The sequence below is a fragment of the Coregonus lavaretus genome (genome assembly GCF_964263955.1).
Source record: "Coregonus lavaretus genome assembly, contig: HAP1_SCAFFOLD_931, whole genome shotgun sequence".
Taxonomy (NCBI): domain Eukaryota; kingdom Metazoa; phylum Chordata; class Actinopteri; order Salmoniformes; family Salmonidae; genus Coregonus; species Coregonus lavaretus.
Genome location: NW_028157567.1, coordinates 38,727 through 58,349, shown reverse-complemented (window position 1 = coordinate 58,349; position 19,623 = coordinate 38,727). Strand labels below are relative to the sequence as shown.

Sequence of the window (19,623 nt, the reverse complement as noted above, 5' to 3'; positions counted from 1 at the left end):
TGGCATCCTATGACAGTGCCACCTTGAAAGTCACTGAGCTCTTCAGTAAGGCCATCCCCACTGCCAATGTTTGTCTATGTCAGCAATGGGTGTGGCTGAAATATCCAAATCCACTCATTTGAAGGGATGTCCACATACTTTTGGCAATGTAGTGTAGAACATCCCTACAAGTTAAGTACAACCAGTTTGTGTCTTTCTCAGTAAAACACACCCAGTGCAGCTCTCTGGGTTGTCAAACTACACCGGAATGATAGCAGGGAAAAGGATGGGAGACAGAAGACCAGGAAATAACATGTTTATTTTTCATCAACAACGGTGGTTTTCTTGTCGTGATGTGAACATATTTAAACGTTGATATGCAACTCTGAAATATACCAGCAAATGTTTTGACCTATAAAAGACGTAACTAATAATATAATAATAATATGCCATTTAGCAGACGCTTTTATCCAAAGCGACTTACAGTCATAGAACGTTCTAATCTAGGTATGACAACAGATAGAAAATGCTAACATCTAGTGTTGAAAGTGAAGTACTGCAAAACAGCAGGCTCCAGTTTTATATGCTGAAATACTGACCTCAATAAATAATTATATTGAGAGAGCGAACATTAATTCTATCTAGACACCGTTGCCCACAAAGAAATACACATAGAGTACCTCAGCCTAAACATCAGCACCACAGGTAACTTCCACAAGGCTATGAATGATCTGAGAGACAAGGCAAGAAGGGCCTTCTACGCCATCAAAATGAACATAAAATTAGACTCAGCCAGCTGGTGCTGGTCCTGGGCTCTGTTCACAAACCCAAACAGATCCCACAGAGCCCCAGGACAGCAACACAATTAGACCCAACCAAATCATGAGAAAACAAAAAGAGAATTACTTGACACATTGGAAATAATTAACAAAAAAAAACAGAGCAAAATAGAACGCTATTTGGCCCTAAACAGAGAGTACACAGTGGCAGAATACCTGACCACTGTGACTGACCCAAACTGAAGGAAATCTTTGACTATGTATAGACTCAGTGAGCATAGCCTTGCTATTGAGAGAGGCCGCCGTTGGCAGACCTGGATCGCAAGAGAAGACAGCAGCAACATGTGTTGACCTGCTGCCACAAGAGAAGGTCAACCAGTGGGTCAGAAACACCAGTGTAATATAACCTATATTTATCTGCATATCCACCCCCCCCCCCCCCGTCATTCGTACATTCTACTATATTCATTGTCAAAACACCTAGCTTATGTAACATTTTAAATGTTATACTAGTAACTAGTAACTAGTAATATCATATTTGAAACGCTGTTATTCTCTTGAAAGTTGTGTGTTTACTGTCAAAGGCTGATTGTCATTGTTTTGTTTGTTTCAACGTAAACACATTCCATGCCAATAAAGCCCCTTTCAATTGAATTGAGAGAGAGAGAGGTCGGTGTCAGTTGACATCTTGGATGACGTATCTAATGTCCAGTACCAGATTAGCCATTTCCACGGCAACCTGCAGAGCATTGAGTTTGGCTGTGAAGGAGTCCAGCACCCTGAGCTGTGGGGTAGGGGCAGTGTCCTTATCCACAACCAGGGGGACAGGACGAAAAGGGTACCTGGTGAACATAAAGTTTGTTTATTCAGTCACAAGATAACACAAGAGGACATGCACACATCCTCTTCTATATACTGCACCGGTACCCCCCTGTATATATAGCCTCCCTACTGTTATTTTATTTTACTTCTGCTCTTTTTTTCTCAACACTTTTTTGTTGTTGTCGTTTTATTTTACTTTTTTTATGAAAAAATAAATGCATTGTTGGTTAAGGGCTTGTAAGTAAGCATTTCACGGTAATGTCTACACCTGTTGTATTCGGCGCATGTGGCAAATAACATTTGATTTGATTTGATTTGATACATCACATACAATAACATACACCACACACAATAACATACATCACACACAATAACATACACCACATACAATAACATACATCACACACAATAACATACATCACACACAATAACATACATCACACACAATAACATACACCACATACATCACACACAATAACATACATCACACACAATAACATACACCACATACAATAACATACATCACACACAATAACATACATCACACACAATAACATACATCACACACAATAACATACATCACACACAATAACATACACCACACACAATAACATACACCACACACAATAACATACATCACACACAATAACATACACCACATACAATAACATACACCACACACAATAACATACATCACACACAATAACATACATCACACACAATAACATACATCACACACAATAACATACACCACACACAATAACATACATCACACACAATAACATACACCACATACAATAACATACACCACACACAATAACATACATCACACACAATAACATACATCACACACAATAACATACATCACACACAATAACATACAACACACACAATAACATACATCACACACAATAACATACATCACACACAATAACATACATCACACACAATAACATACATCACACACAATAACATACATCACACACAATAACATACATCACACACAATAACATACACCACACACAATAACATACATCACACACAATAACATACACCACATACAATAACATACACCACACACAATAACATACATCACACACAATAACATACATCACACACAATAACATACAACACACACAATAACATACATCACACACAATAACATACATCACACACAATAACATACATCACACACAATAACATACATCACACACAATAACATACATCACACACAATAACATACACCACATACATCACACACAATAACATACATCACACACAATAACATACATCACACACAATAACATACATCACACACAATAACATACACCACATACATCACACACAATAACATACATCACACACAATAACATACATCACACACAATAACATACATCACACACAATAACATACATCACACACAATAACATACATCACACACAATAAGATACATCACATACAATAACATACAACACATACAATAACATACACCACACACAATAACATACATCACACACAATAACATACATCACACACAATAACATACACCACACACAATAACATACATCACACACAATAACATACACCACATACATCACACACAATAACATACATCACACACAATAACATACATCACACACAATAACATACATCACACACAATAACATACATCACACACAATAACATACATCACACACAATAACATACATCACACACAATAACATACATCACACACAATAACATACACCACATACAATAACATACACCACACACAATAACATACATCACACACAATAACATACATCACACACAATAACATACATCACACACAATAACATACATCACACACAATAACATACATCACACACAATAACATACATCACACACAATAACATACATCACACACAATAACATACACCACACACAATAACATACACCACACACAATAACATACATCACACACAATAACATACATCACACACAATAACATACATCACACACAATAACATACATCACACACAATAACATACATCACACACAATAACATACATCACACACAATAACATACATCACACACAATAACATACATCACATACAATAACATACACCACATACAATAACATACAACACACACAATAACATACATCACACACAATAACATACATCACATACAATAACATACATCACACACAATAACATACATCACACACAATAACATACATCACACACAATAACATACACCACACACAATAACATACACCACATACAATAACATACACCACACACAATAACATACATCACACACAATAACATACACCACATACAATAACATACACCACACACAATAACATACATCACACACAATAACATACATCACACACAATAACATACATCACATACATCACACACAATAACATACATCACACACAATAACATACATCACATACAATAACATACACCACATACAATAACATACACCACACACAATAACATACATCACACACAATAACATACACCACATACAATAACATACACCACACACAATAACATACATCACACACAATAACATACATCACACACAATAACATACATCACATACATCACACACAATAACATACATCACACACAATAACATACATCACATACAATAACATACACCACATACAATAACATACATCACACACAATAACATACATCACACACAATAACATACATCACACACAATAACATACATCACACACAATAAGATACACCACACACAATAACATACATCACACACAATAACATACATCACACACAATAACATACATCACATACAATAACATACACCACATACAATAACATACACCACATACAATAACATACATCACACACAATAACATACAATGCCCAACATTGACATATTAACGGATCTACGGTGGGTACCTGGTGTTGAGGGGGGTCCACTCCAGCTCCAGCCCAGGCCTGGCCCTCCTCTCCACCAGGCCACAGCCACAGGAGGCTGGCACCTCACCTCCATCGCCCCACTGGAGGCCCTCTCCCTGGGGCACAGACCAGTGGTGGGCGTGGGTCTGGTCTACGAGGCTGGTTCCTCCATCGTGCTCCAGGGCCAGGGCTACAGTCTCCAGGGAGGAGCAGAACCCGTTCAGTCCCAGTAGGTACTGAGACCGGGAGACTCCCAGGGATAACGCTGCCTCCGCTGCTTCAGTAGTGCCCTGTGATTGGATAACGTTAGATTTCAATCACTCAAAATCAGCGAACGTAATATAATAATAATATTACTATATATGACATTTAGCAGACCCTTTTATCCAAAGCGACTTAATCATTCGTGAATGTATTTTTCAGTGCGTAGCCCCAGCGGGAATTGAACCCTTGACGTTGTAAGCGCCATGCTCTACCAACTGAGCTACAGAGGACCAACATGAAATCAGTCATAAATATGAGTATTTCTGGATCAGTGTTATCGAGCAGTATGTAATTACAATGTTCTAAACCTTATTGGTTAACGGGGGGGGGGGGGTTCTAATAAGCTATATGGAATTGTTTTAAGAGGGTCATACCAAGGATAATTTAGCTAGTTGATTTTGAATTTTAAGACCCCTTGAAGTATCTAACAAAATGTGGAAAAAGTCAAGGGGTCTGAATACCTGCACGTTTACATGTATTTAACCCCTTATTTTTGGCACTAAACAGTCTCCATATAGACTTCCATTAATCTTTTCATCTGGTACCGGGGGACCTTCAGACGGGTCTTGTGAGGCCTGTGGACGTCCAAGAGCACAACAACCACCGATACGTACGTGTTGGTGAGAGTCTCACCTTTACACATATTAGTGTGTTTCTCAAACTGTTCGGACGCTACAGACAGGCGTTGGCAGATCGGCTGTACGGACTTCAGACGCGTCCCAAGACGACCGTGGTGTTGGTGAGAGTCTCATCTCTCCATAGAGGGGTCATGATAGTTTGGAGGCCGAACCGTTCGGACGCTACAGACGATTTTGTGAGAAGACTGATTTTCTGGACGTCTCATGGTCTGACAAATAATCGCTCCAGCTCTGTCACTTTCCACCGCAGATGCGGAAGTGTTACATCGGCGGTGGATTGAGACCCATCGAATGAAAAAATAAAATTATCCAACTTAAATTGACACATTTGTATGGGGATATTTGTATTATGCTAATTAGATTGCCGCAGGGGCGCAGACGTCGACCTTATGGGTGTTAATAACACTGATGCATTTATAAAGGCTTATGTGTCACACGTGCTAAGCTATAAGATGGAAGAATGGTGTCCTACAGATCTTGTTACGGACGTAGGCTGCCAGGTATAGTGTTATGAGAGATGTGATTGTGGTACAGATCTTGTTACGGACGTAGGCTGCCAGGTATAGTGTTATGTGAGATGTGATTGTGGTACAGACCTTGTTACGGACGTAGGCTGCCAGGTGTGTCTCAGTGCAACCTCCTCCCAGCAGAGCGACTGGGTCTCTCAGGGTCAGCCTCAACACATGCTCTGCCCTCTGACAGGCAGTCTGGAACATCACAGACACAGACAGATCATTGCCTCCAAGAAAAACCTAAATCAACATTCTAACATTATCTAAAACATGTGAGGAACTAGATTACACTTCTAAGACAGCAAAGGCCTGGAATACATTCAGAGTATAGGTAGGCTATACATGACTGTTGTTACATGACTGTTGTTACATGACTGTAGTTACTTGACTGTAGTTACTTGCCTGTTGTTACTTGACTGTAGTTACTTGCCTGTTGTTACTTGACTGTTGTTACTTGACTGTTGTTACTTTCCTGTTGTTACTTGACTGTTGTTACATGACTGTAGTTACTTGACTGTTGTTACTTGACTGTTGTTACTTTCCTGTAGTTACTTGACTGTAGTTACTTGACTGTAGTTACTTGACTGTTGTTACATGACTGTTGTTACTTGACTGTTGTTACTTGACTGTTGTTACTTGACTGCAGTTACTTGCCTGTTGTTACTTGCCTGTTGTTACTTGACTGTAGTTACTTGACTGTTGTTACTTGACTGTTGTTACTTGACTGTTGTTACTTGACTGTTGTTACTTGACTGTTGTTACTTGACTGTAGTTACTTGCCTGTTGTTACTTGCCTGTTGTTACTTGACTGTTGTTACTTGACTGTTGTTACTTGACTGTTGTTACTTGACTATTGTTACTTGACTGTTGTTACATGACTGTTGTTACTTGACTGTAGTTACTTGACTGTTGTTACTTGCCTGTTGTTACTTGACTGTTGTTACTTGACTGTTGTTACTTGCCTGTTGTTACTTGACTGTAGTTACTTGCCTGTTGTTACATGCCTGTTGTTACATGACTGTTGTTACATGACTGTTGTTACTTGACTGTTGTTACATGACTGTTGTTACTTGACTGTAGTTACTTGACTGTTGTTACTTGCCTGTTGTTACTTGACTGTTGTTACTTGACTGTTGTTACTTGACTGTTGTTACTTGACTGTAGTTACTTGACTGTTGTTACTTGCCTGTTGTTACTTGACTGTTGTTACTTGACTGTTGTTACATGACTGTTGTTACTTGACTGTTGTTACTTGACTGTTGTTACTTGACTGCAGTTACTTGCCTGTTGTTACTTGCCTGTTGTTACTTGACTGTAGTTACTTGACTGTTGTTACTTGACTGTTGTTACTTGACTGTTGTTACTTGACTGTTGTTACTTGACTGTTGTTACTTGACTGTAGTTACTTGCCTGTTGTTACTTGCCTGTTGTTACTTGACTGTTGTTACTTGACTGTTGTTACTTGACTGTTGTTACTTGACTATTGTTACTTGACTGTTGTTACTTGACTGTTGTTACATGACTGTTGTTACTTGACTGTAGTTACTTGACTGTTGTTACTTGCCTGTTGTTACTTGACTGTTGTTACTTGACTGTTGTTACTTGCCTGTTGTTACTTGACTGTAGTTACTTGCCTGTTGTTACATGCCTGTTGTTACATGACTGTTGTTACATGACTGTTGTTACTTGACTGTTGTTACATGACTGTTGTTACTTGACTGTAGTTACTTGACTGTTGTTACTTGCCTGTTGTTACTTGACTGTTGTTACTTGACTGTTGTTACTTGACTGTTGTTACTTGACTGTAGTTACTTGCCTGTTGTTACATGCCTGTTGTTACATGCCTGTTGTTACATGACTGTTGTTACATGACTGTTGTTACTTGACTGTTGTTACATGACTGTTGTTACTTGACTGTAGTTACTTGACTGTTGTTACTTGCCTGTTGTTACTTGACTGTTGTTACTTGACTGTTGTTACTTGACTGTTGTTACTTGACTGTAGTTACTTGCCTGTTGTTACATGCCTGTTGTTACATGACTGTTGTTACATGACTGTTGTTACATGACTGTAGTTACTTGACTGTTGTTACTTGCCTGTTGTTACTTGACTGTTGTTACTTGACTGTTGTTACTTGACTGTTGTTACTTGACTGTTGTTACTAAGCCAGATGGATTGGTATTGAATACTATCTGAAAAGATGGGTGTCAGTGTTCCTACCTTCAGTTCATTGAGCATATGTAAAGGGGGCTAGCTTAGCGCTGCCTCCCTGAACAACCCTCTGACTGGGCTTAAACCAGGGTCAGCCCGCCTCCAATTCCATAGCACCGTTGGCAACATTTCAAGCTAGCTGTGGAGCGAGCTTACTTCACGTTCTTATCTCCGTTACACATAGAACAGAATAGGCTCAGCCTAGTCTACCTTCAGTTCGTTGAGCATGGTCTCGTTCCTGTGGAAGAGGACCATAGTGCAGACAGCTGGTGCTGGTTCCTGAGGGGGAAGGAGGTGCAGCATCTCTCTGGATCCAATGGTCCTGACACAGCAGCCTTTCACCTGGCCATAGGCCTCAGGAGGGATAGGGGTCTGGTACAAAGCCACTGCTTGAGCACCTGGAACAGAAGGAGAGATGAAAACCGGTGCTTTCTTGAATCTAGTTGGATTATATTTAGCGTCTTTAGGTCCATTAAAAGCGCTGTATAAAACCCATATTATATATACATACATATACCCGTATTATCACAAAATAGAAAATAGGCCCCTAAATGTATTCTATTCTCAACATGAACCTACCTACTACAAAATACAAAAATATATCTATGCTGGGTAAAAGCATTACCGACAACTACAGTTTATTACATTACCTGTCATTTGAACAATGGGCTCGATGACTGCAATGCCGAGTCTCTCTATGACCAGGACCCCGTGCCTCCGGAGGTAATGCTGCAGTACAGGGTGTATCACTCTCTGACACATAAACACCTCCACCTGGTCCGTAACGGCCTGCTCGCCCAGCCTCAGTAACTGATCCAGGATCAGCTCTTCTGGGTCAGGGGCTCCACGGTGCACCTTTCAAGACCAAGTGTTTAATAACACCCACGTGGCAGTCATAGACATTGAAAATGCATGGATATTGCATTGATATAAACAGACAAAGAAAACATTCAAGTTAAAACGCGTTTTTGAATAAAATCCTTGACAATATGTACATTTATGTTTTGGGGACACTAAAAGATTGCATTTAGTGGCAAAGGTAAGGTATACCATTACCTCCAGGGTCTCCACTCCGAGCTCAGATAGATCCCCTGAGAGAGACACCGTGAACAGGGCCAGTCGGAAGGGACCGGGCCCCCGTCTGGTTCTCTCCGAGTCTGTGGGGTGAAGCTGCATGTCTGGGGCATTCACCAGCAGACCTGGAAACACGGCAGAGTCTAGCACAAAGTGTCCCTCGCTGGAGACGGTCACAGTCCTACCGAGACGGACTCTGTCTGGGGAGCCCCGGGTGTCACCACAGGGGACAGTCAGTAGAAAGGCATGGACAGCCAACGTGCTGATATGCTGTTGCTCTCTCTCAGTCAACACACAAGCAGGTTTGCTAGAGATTACACTCCTGGCTAGTGTCACCAAGGTCTGGCAGCTGTTGAAATCGACATTCACTTTACAGCCACAGTCCTCCTGGTTGAGGAAACTGGTGCAAACCCCCAATAGTTGTTTGTTGATTTTGATCGCAACACTTGGTCTCAAGCCAGACTTCTGAACATGGTCAATGAGGGAAAGACAGAGGATGCCAGTGTACAGACCACAGTCACTGAACCGAGACAGGTGATTTAGGATGGAGGCAGTTATGAGTTTGAGTAATGGCTCCGATGAGGAGACAGCTTGAAGTAGGGATGTAGAGGTGGATGTGGTCAGGACGTGTCCGCCAACGTTGTTATGGACTTGCTTCAGTCTACCATTGGGTCCGAAACAAGAGGTGAGGATCTGCCTCATCAGTGTCATCTTCCGACAGACTTCACTCATGCTCAGTGGGCTGTCTGTACACACAGACGACGCTTTCTTGGTAACTCGAGACATAGTTATTTATTATTTCATGCACAAATCATTGGAGCTGAAGACACAAGACGAGAAGCCATCCAAATGAAAACTTAATTGTTGCATAGCTAGCCAGCGTTAGCTAGCTACTATAATAGCACACATTCTGATCAATTCGGGTGTGATTTTGCTCGATTACAAATGTTTACCCCACCCTTTGGTATTGCTACATATAGCCTTGGACTTTTGTCTTTAACTCACATTTTAGAGCTGCGAAACAGCAACAGTGCGTTACTGTCTTTGACTGTTTCAGGTATATTGAAAAATGCCTGATTACAATACAATATATTACGTTGATTAAATCCTATTACTCAGAAATGACTGTACCTATACTCGGTGAAATGTGTATTATAATAGTGTATGAATTATTCTATTAGTTGTCAATGGTGAAATGTGTATTTTCCTGGAGGTTATTTGATGAGAAACACAGGCTTCTCTTGGACAGCCAAACCATTTCCATGACAGCTTAGACCCGCTATGGGGTCCTAAAAGTCACGTGATACATTTTCAAAACATTCGGCGGAAAATGGTCGTTACTAGTTACCACAGCCACAAAGTCATAATTAGGGCTAAACCCTGCCTATTTCTACAATTAATATTTTTCTAATCTGATTTTAAACCTAACCCTAACCACAATGCTAACCGTATGCCTAACCCTAACCTTTGTTTTAATTTTTACGTTATAGCCCATTTTTACTTTGTGGCTGTGGTAACTAGTGACGGAAAATGAGTTGATATGCAGGTATTCAATTAAAGTAGCTAGAGGAATTAGCTAACGTTACAGCTCGTCCTGAAGTCCGAGGATTGCATAACAGTCGGTTTCTTGCTTGCAAGCTACGGTAAATTCAACAAACACGTCTTACAAGCTACCTAACGTTAACTAGTTTAGCTTGTATGTTATGTTCAGCAAGCAAAGTTTTGTAGCTAACGTTAGCCCCAAACGCAACTACAGTAAGTTATTACTCTGTTAAAATAAGTATTGCAATTACTATCCGTTATTCCATAGCTGGATATCTAATGAATGCTAGCTATTGTGACTCAAGCAAAAACCACAGTTAGGCTACTTAGTGATTTCTCCACCAGGTCACATAAACCATTGTCATCTTTATGAAGGCATATGGTGGCAAATCTAAAGAACATTAAATGTTTGTTTCAGGTCGTAGTTAACGTTACTACAATTAGCCACAGCTAGCTACCGCAACAAGAATGTCTCCTCACAAGTTTGTTGTCAAGGTAAGTGGAAAGACCCTGAACACCCTACACCAGGGCTGACCCAACCCTCTTCCTGGAGATCTACTGTCCTGTAGGTTTTCAGTCCAACCCTAATTTAACATATCTGATTCAGCTAGTTAAGGTCTTGTTGAGCAGCTAATAAGTAGAATCAGGTGTGTTTTAAATTAGAGTTGGACTGAAAACCCACAGGATGGTATATCTCCAGGAAGAGGTTTGGGCAGCCCTGCCCAACACCATAAACAGGTGGACTAAAGTTGTTTTTTTCATCTGACTGTTATATCTTTGTCTTGGGGTAACTGATAATAAGCTAGTTTATTCTGTAATGTTTGATGCATTCGATGATCGGATGTGGTCTTTGTAATTCGGGATCCTTGGGACATCCCTACTCCATTGAAGTTGACATTTTAAAATGGTTAAAGACATGCTCCAGAACTTTGGCAACTACTAAGCAGTGGCGGTTGGTGCCGTTCAAGATTAGGGAGGACGATAAAAATGAATAAATGAGTATGGCTTTATTTCTATTATAGCATATTGGATGACTGTCATTCATATTCCATTCACCCAGCTCAATGTAACATCGATGGGTTTAGGCTGCAACATGATACTTGAATTTGCCCTATACCCATCAAAAGGCTGCTACAACCTAGCCTACAAATGAAAGTTTATAATGTAGGTGCACAGGTCGAGAGACAAGTTGGAGTAATCAAGGTGGCAGACAGTGACACATTCAATACCACCTTGCACACTCTTCCCTGCATCTAGCTGATCTGGGGTGTAATCATTAGTCCAAACAGTTGCGAAAACATTCCTTTTTGCAACTAAAACGAGAGTTTCTATTGGACAAATTCAGGTATGTCCCTCACCATTTCGTTGCGTTTGCTTCCGTTTAGGAAACATTTTGCAACAGAATTGGCGGAATGAATACACTCCTGATCACACAGTTCACTTTTAATAGCAGCCACGTACAGCCTCATCACTTGCTCGTTGTATAATTCCTTCCTACATGCTCTCCTCCTCTTTCCCTTCGCTTGTGGACTTCAGTGCACAACAAATAAAATAAAATTGTATTTGTCACATGCTTTGTAGACAACAGGTGTAGGCTAACAGTGAAATGCTTACTTATGGGTTATTTTCTAACAATACACAGTTAAAAATAAAAATAGTGACACAAAAAATAAATACACTGAATATACAGTGGGGAGAACAAGTATTTGATACACTGCCGATTTTGTAGGTCTTCCTACTTACAAAGCATTTAGAGGTCTGTAATTTTTATCATAGGTACACTTCAACTGTGAGAGACGGAATCTAAAACAAAAATCCAGAAAATCACATTGTATGATTTTTAAGTAATTAATTTGCATTATATTGCATGACATAAGTATTTGATGCATCAGAAAAGCAGAACTTAATATTTGGTACAGAAACCTTTGTTTGCAATTACAGAGATCATACGTTTCCTGTAGGTCTTGACCAGGTTTGCACACACTGCAGCAGGGATTTTGGCCCACTCCTCCATACAGACCTTCTCCAGATCCTTCAGGTTTCGGGGCTGTCGCTGGGCAATACGGACTTTCAGCTCCCTCCAAAGATTTTCTATTGGGTTCAGGTCTGGAGACTGACTAGGCCACTCCAGGACCTTGAGATGCTTCTTACGGAGCCACTCCTTAGTTGCCCTGGCTGTGTGTTTCGGGTCGTTGTCATGCTGGAAGACCCAGCCACAACCCATCTTATAATATAATAATATGCCATTTAGCAGACGCTTTTATCCAAAGCGACTTACAGTCATGCGTGCATACATTTTTTTTTTGTGTATGGGTGGTCCCGGGGATCGAACCCACTACCTTGGCGTTACAAGCGCCGTGCTCTACCAGCTGAGCTACAGAGGACCACATCTTCAATGCTCTTACTGAGGGAAGGAGGTTGTTGGCCAAGATCTCGCGATACATGGCCCCATCCATCCTCCCCTCAATACGGTGCAGTCGTCCTGTCCCCTTTGCAGAAAAGCATCCCCAAAGAATGATGTTTCCACCTCCATGCTTCACGGTTGGGATGGTGTTCTTGGGGTTGTACTCATCCTTCTTCTTCCTCCAAACACGGCGAGTGGAGTTTAGACCAAAAGCTATATTTTTGTCTCATCAGACCACATGACCTTCTCCCATTCCTCCTCTGGATCATCCAGATGGTCATTGGCAAACTTCAGACGGGCCTGGACATGCGCTGGCTTGAGCAGGGGGACCTTGCGTGCGCTGCAGGATTTTAATCCATGATGGCATAGTGTGTTACTAATGGTTTTCTTTGAGACTGTGGTCCCAGCTCTCTTCAGGTCATTGATCAGGTCCTGCCGTGTAGATCTGGGCTGATCCCTCACCTTCCTCATGATCATTGATGCCCCACGAGGTGAGATCTTGCATGGAGCCCCAGACCGAGGGTGATTGACCGTCATCTTGAACTTCTTCCATTTTCTAATAATTGCGCCAACAGTTGTTGCCTTCTCACCAAGCTGCTTGCCTATTGTCCTGTAGCCCATCCCAGCCTTGTGCAGGTCTACAATTTTATCCCTGACGTCCTTACACAGCTCTCTGGTCTTGGCCATTGTGGAGAGGTTGGAGTCTGTTTGATTGAGTGTGTGGACAGGTGTCTTTTATACAGGTAACGAGTGGAGAACAGGAGGGCTTCTTAAAGAAAAACTAACAGGTCTGTGAGAGCCGGAATTCTTATTGGTTGGTAGGTGATCAAATACTTATGTCATGCAATAAAATGCAAATTAATTACTTAAAAATCATACAATTAGATTTTCTGGATTTTTGTTTTAGATTCTGTCTCTCACAGTTGAAGTCTACCTATGATCAAAATTGCAGACCTCTACATGCTTTGTAAGTAGGAAAACCTGCAAAATCGGCAGTGTATCAAATACTTGTTCTCCCCACTGTGTGTATATATATACAGTGAGGGGAAAAAAGTATTTGATCCCCTGCTGATTTTGTACATTTGCCCACTGACAAAGACATGATCAGTCTATAATTTTAATTATAGGTTTATTTGAACAGTGAGAGACAGAATAACAACAAAAAAATCCAGAAAAATGCATGTCAAAAATGTTATAAATTCATTTGCATTTTAATGAGGGAAATAAGTATTTGACCCCTCTGCAAAACATGACTTAGTACTTGGTGGCAAAACCCTTGTTGGCAATCACAGAGGTCAGACGTTTCTTGTAGTTGGCCACCAGGTTTGCAAACATCTCAGGAGGGATTTTGTCCCACTCCTCTTTGCAGATCTTCTCCAAGTCATTACGGTTTCGAGGCTGACGTTTGGCAACTCAAACCTTCAGCTCCCTCCACAGATTTTCTATGGGACTAAGGTCTGGAGACTGGCTAGGCCACTCCAGGACCTTAATCTGCTTCTTCTTGAGCCACTCCTTTGTTTCCTTGGCCGTGTGTTTTGGGTCATTGTCATGCTGGAATACCCATCCACGACCCATTTTCAATGACCTGGCTGAGGGAAGAAGGTTCTCACCCAAGATTTGACGGTACATGGCCCCGTCCATCGTCCCTTTGATGCGGTGAAGTTGTCCTGTCCTCTTAGCAGAAAAACACCCCCAAAGCATAATGTTTCCACCTCCATGTTTGACGGTGGGGATGGTGTTCTTGGGGTCATAGGCAGCATTCCTCCTCCTCCAAACACGGCGAGTTGAGTTGATGCCAAAGAACACTTTCACCCAGTTCTCCTCTGAATCATTCAGATGTTAATTGGCAAACTTCAGACGGGCCTGTATATGTGCTTTCTTGAGCAGGGGGACCTTGCGGGCGCTGCAGGATTTCAGTCCTTCACGGCGTAGTGTGTTACCAATTGTTATCTTGGTGACTATGGTCCCAGCTGCCTTGAGATCATTGACAAGATCCTCCCGTGTAGTTCTGAGCTGATTCCTCACCGTTCTCATGATCATTGCAACTCCACGAGTTGAGATCTTGCATGGAGCCCCAGGCTGAGGGAGATTGACAGTTATTTTGTGGTTCTTCCATTTGCGAATAATCGCACCAACTGTTGTCACCTTCTCACCAAGCTGCTTGGCTATGGTCTTGTAGCCCATTCTAGCCTTGTGTAGGTCTACAATCTTGTCCCTGACATCCTTGGAGAGCTCTTTGGTCTTGGCCATGGTGGAGAGTTTGGATTTTCTGATTGATTGCTTCTGTGGACAGGTGTCTTTTATATAGGTAACAAGCTGAGATTAGGAGCACTCCCTTTAAGAGTGTGCTCCTAATCTCAGCTCGTTACCTGTATAAAAGTCACCTGGGAGCCAGAAATCTGTCTGATTGAGAGGGGGTCAAGTACTTATTTCCCTCATTAAAATGCAAATCAATTTATACAATTTTTGACATGCATTTTTCTGGATTTTGTTGTTGTTATTCTGTTTCTCACTGTTCAAATAAACCTACCATTAAACGTATAGACTGATCATTTCTCACACACACACACACACACAGTACCAGTCAAAAGTTTGGACACACCTACTCATTCAAGGATTTTTCTTTATTTTTACTATTTTCTACATTGTAGAATAATAGTGAAGACATCAAAACTATGTTGGAATCATGTAGTAACCATAAAAGTGTTAAACAAATCAAAATATATGTTATATTTGAGATTCTTCAAATAGCCACCCTTTGCCTTGATGACAGCTTTGCACACTTGGCATTCTCTCAACTAGCTTCACCTGGAATGCTTTTCCAACAGTCTTGAAGGAGTTCCCACATATGCTGAGCACTTGTTGGCTGCTTTTTCCTTCACTCTGCGGTCTGACTCATCCCAAACCATCTCAATTGGGTTGAGGTCAGGGGATTGTGGAGGCCAGGTCATCTGATGCAGCACTCCATCACTCTCCTTCTTGGTAAAATAGCCCTTACACAGCCTGGAGGTGTGTTGGGTCATTGTCCTGTTGAAAAACAAATGATAGTCCCACTAAGCCCAAACCAGATGGGATGGCGTATCGCTGCAGAATGCTGTGGTAGCCATGCTGGTTAAGTGTGCCTTGAATTCTAAATAAATCACAGACAGTGTCACCAGCAAAGCACCCCCACACCATAACACCTCCTCCTCCATGCTTTACGGTGGGAATAACACGTGGAGATCATCCGTTCACCCACACCTCGTCTCACAAAGACACGGCGGTTGGAACCAAAAATCTCCAATTTGGACTCCAGACCAAAGGACAAATTTCCACCTGTCTAATGTCCATTGCTCGTGTTTCTTGGCCCAAGCAAGTCTCTTCTTCTTATTGGTGTCCTTTAGTAGTGGTTTCGTTGCAGAAATTCGACCATGAAGGCCTGATTCACACAGTCTCCTCTGAACAGCTGATGTTAAGATGTGTCTGTGACTTGAAGTCTGTGAAGCATTTATTTTGGCTGCAATTTCTGAGGCTGGTAACTCTAATTAACTTAACTGCAGCAGAGGTAACTCTGGGTCTTCCATTCCTGTGGCGATCCTCATGAGATCCAGTTTCATCATAGCGCTTGATGGTTTTTGCGACTGCACTTGAAGAAACTTTAAAAGTTCTTGAAATGTTCCTTATTGACTGATCTTTATTTATATATATACACACACACACACTCTTCAGTTAGTACTTGTCATTTATTTGTTTATTATTTAGACTACCACTAGAGGGAGCTGTTGCTCTACATTTGAGAAGGCATGCCTCACATCCACAGGGCATCTCTGCAGCCGTAAAGCAGTTCATTTATAAGTCAAGTTTGTAAGCAATGTGTTTTTGTAACAATTAAATTCTAGGGACTTGTCTCTCAATTTACTTAATTTGAGACCAACTGCGATTCCAAGAACTCAAGTGAACGACATAGGAAACCCTTGGCTAGTGGTCTAGTGCTTTTCAGTGTCTTGTCTTGTTTTTATAGCGTCTGCCCACTTTAAGCTTTCACCCTGGTTTTGTCAAATGTCTGCTGTTCCTTTTCCATAGTCGGGGCTGGGTTTCTACCAAGCTAACATATGGAATTGTTTTAAGATGGTCATACCAAGGATAATTTAGCGATTAGATTTTTTACTTTAGGACCCCTGCAGGTATAAAACAAATATATAATTTTTTTATTTAATGAACCATTGGATTTGTCCTTTACTGCTTTTAGTCCATAGAAACGCATTGAATAAAATATTCATACATGGAAAAACAGACAGTCCAAAAATAAATCAAAAGGATGTTTGTTCTGAAGTTTCTGTCCTATATCTGAGATATAAAAAAGCTCAGGAGATATATACAGTGGGGAAAAAAAGTATTTAGTCAGCCACCAATTGTGCAAGTTCTCCCACTTAAAAAGATGAGAGAGGCCTGTAATTTTCATCATAGGTACACGTCAACTATGACAGACAAAATGAGAAAAAAAAATCCAGAAAATCACATTGTAGGATTTTTAATGAATTTATTTGCAAATTATGGTGGAAAATAAGTATTTGGTCAATAACAAAAGTTTCTCAATACTTTGTTATATACCCTTTGTTGGCAATGACACAGGTCAAACGTTTTCTGTAAGTCTTCACAAGGTTTTCACACACTGTTGCTGGTATTTTGGCCCATTCCTCCATGCAGATCTCCTCTAGAGCAGTGATGTTTTGGGGCTGTCGCTGGGCAACACAGACTTTCAACTCCCTCCAAAGATTTTCTATGGGGTTGAGATCAGGAGACTGGCTAGGCCACTCCAGGACCTTGAAATGCTTCTTACGAAGCCACTCCTTCATTGCCCGGGCGGTGTGTTTGGGATCATTGTCATGCTGAAAGACCCAGCCACGTTTCATCTTCAATGCCCTTGCTGATGGAAGGAGGTTTTCACTCAAAATCTCACGATACATGGCCCCATTCATTCGTTCCTTTACACGGATCAGTCGTCCTGGTCCCTTTGCAGAAAAACAGCCCCAAAGCATGATGTTTCCACCCCCATACTTCACAGTAGGTATGGTGTTCTTTGGATGCAACTCAGCATTCTTTGTCCTCCAAACACGACGAGTTGAGTTTTTACCAAAAAGTTCTATTTTGGTTTCATCTGACCATATGACATTCTCCCAATCCTCTTCTGGATCATCCAAATGCACTCTAGCAAACTTCAGACAGGCCTGGACATTTACTGGCTTAAGCAGGCGGACACGTCTTGCACTGCAGGATTTGAGTCCCTGGCGGCGTAGTGTGTTACTGATGGTAGGCTTTGTTACTTTGGTCCCAGCTCTCTGCAGGTCATTCACTAGGTCCCCCCGTGTGGTTCTGGGATTTTTGCTCACCGTTCTTGTGATCATTTTGACCCTACGGGGTGAGATCTTGCGTGGAGCCCCAGATCGAGGGAGATTATCAGTGGTCTTGTATGTCTTCCATTTCCTAATAATTGCTCCCACAGTTGATTTCTTCAAACCAAGCTGCTTACCTATTGCAGATTCAGTCTTCCCAGCCTGGTGCAGGTCTACAATTTTGTTTCTGGTGTCCTTTGTCAGCTCTTTGGTCTTGGCCACAGTGGAGTTTGGAGTGTGACTGTTTGAGGTTGTGGACAGGTGTCTTTTATACTTATAACAAGTTCAAACAGATGCCATTAATACAGGTAACGAGTGGAGGACAGAGGAGCCTCTTAAAGAAGAAGTTACAGGTCTGTGAGAGCCAGAAATCTTGCTTGTTTGTAGGTGACCAAATACTTATTTTCCACCATAATTTGCAAATAAATTCATAAAAAATCCTACAATGTGATTTTCTGGATTTTTTTTTCTCAATTTGTCTTTCATAGTTGACGTGTACCTATGATGAAAATTACAGGCCTCTCTCATCTTTTTAAGTGGGAGAACTTGCACAAATAGTGGCTGACTAAATACTTTTTTGCCCCACTGTATATATATATATATATGTATAAAAACAATATTTAACCCGTTTTTTTTGGCCACTAAAGTACTTCCATTCCTTTTTTTTTTTTAAACTGGGGTGTATTCATTATGCCGATTTTGCAAAACTTTTCTTAAATGGAAGCAATCGGAACGGGGAGGGACCTACCTGAATTTGTCCAATAGAAATTCTCATTTTAGTTGCTAACCGGAACATTTTGGAATAATGATTACACCCCTGGTACCGGGTTGTACCTGTTACCGACATGTTCGTGAGAGTCTCATCTTTCGATGGTCGGGTCATATGAGTTTTGTAGCCCAAACCGTTCGGAAGCTACAGACGTTTTTTGTGAGATTTTTCTGGATGTCTCCTGGTCTGACAAACACAGCTGTAGCTCTGTCGCCTTCCACCGTCGGCGGATGCCGTCATCAGCTTAAACGGACTCTAGGGGTTTTTACAGCGTTAAACATATATTGGAGGGCTTTAGTTCTCCTAGGGCATTCATTCTGGTTTAACCAGCG

The 19,623-nt window shown here is 41.1% G+C and overlaps 1 protein-coding gene across 1 annotated transcript; it reads right to left on the bottom strand.

Annotated features, from left to right (window-relative positions):
* Positions 1–278: 278 nt before the first annotated feature.
* LOC311125245 (molecular chaperone MKKS-like) lies at positions 279–10,254 on the bottom strand. The gene is made up of 6 exons (XM_084199297.1): positions 9,187–10,254; positions 8,781–8,985; positions 8,341–8,528; positions 6,004–6,114; positions 4,506–4,795; positions 279–1,600 (listed from the first exon to the last, which is right to left on the bottom strand). The coding sequence occupies exons 1-6, from the start codon at positions 9,988–9,990 to the stop codon at positions 1,435–1,437; spliced, it is 1,764 nt and encodes a 587-aa protein (XP_084055423.1). The 5' UTR covers positions 9,991–10,254; the 3' UTR covers positions 279–1,434.
* Positions 10,255–19,623: the final 9,369 nt, after the last annotated feature.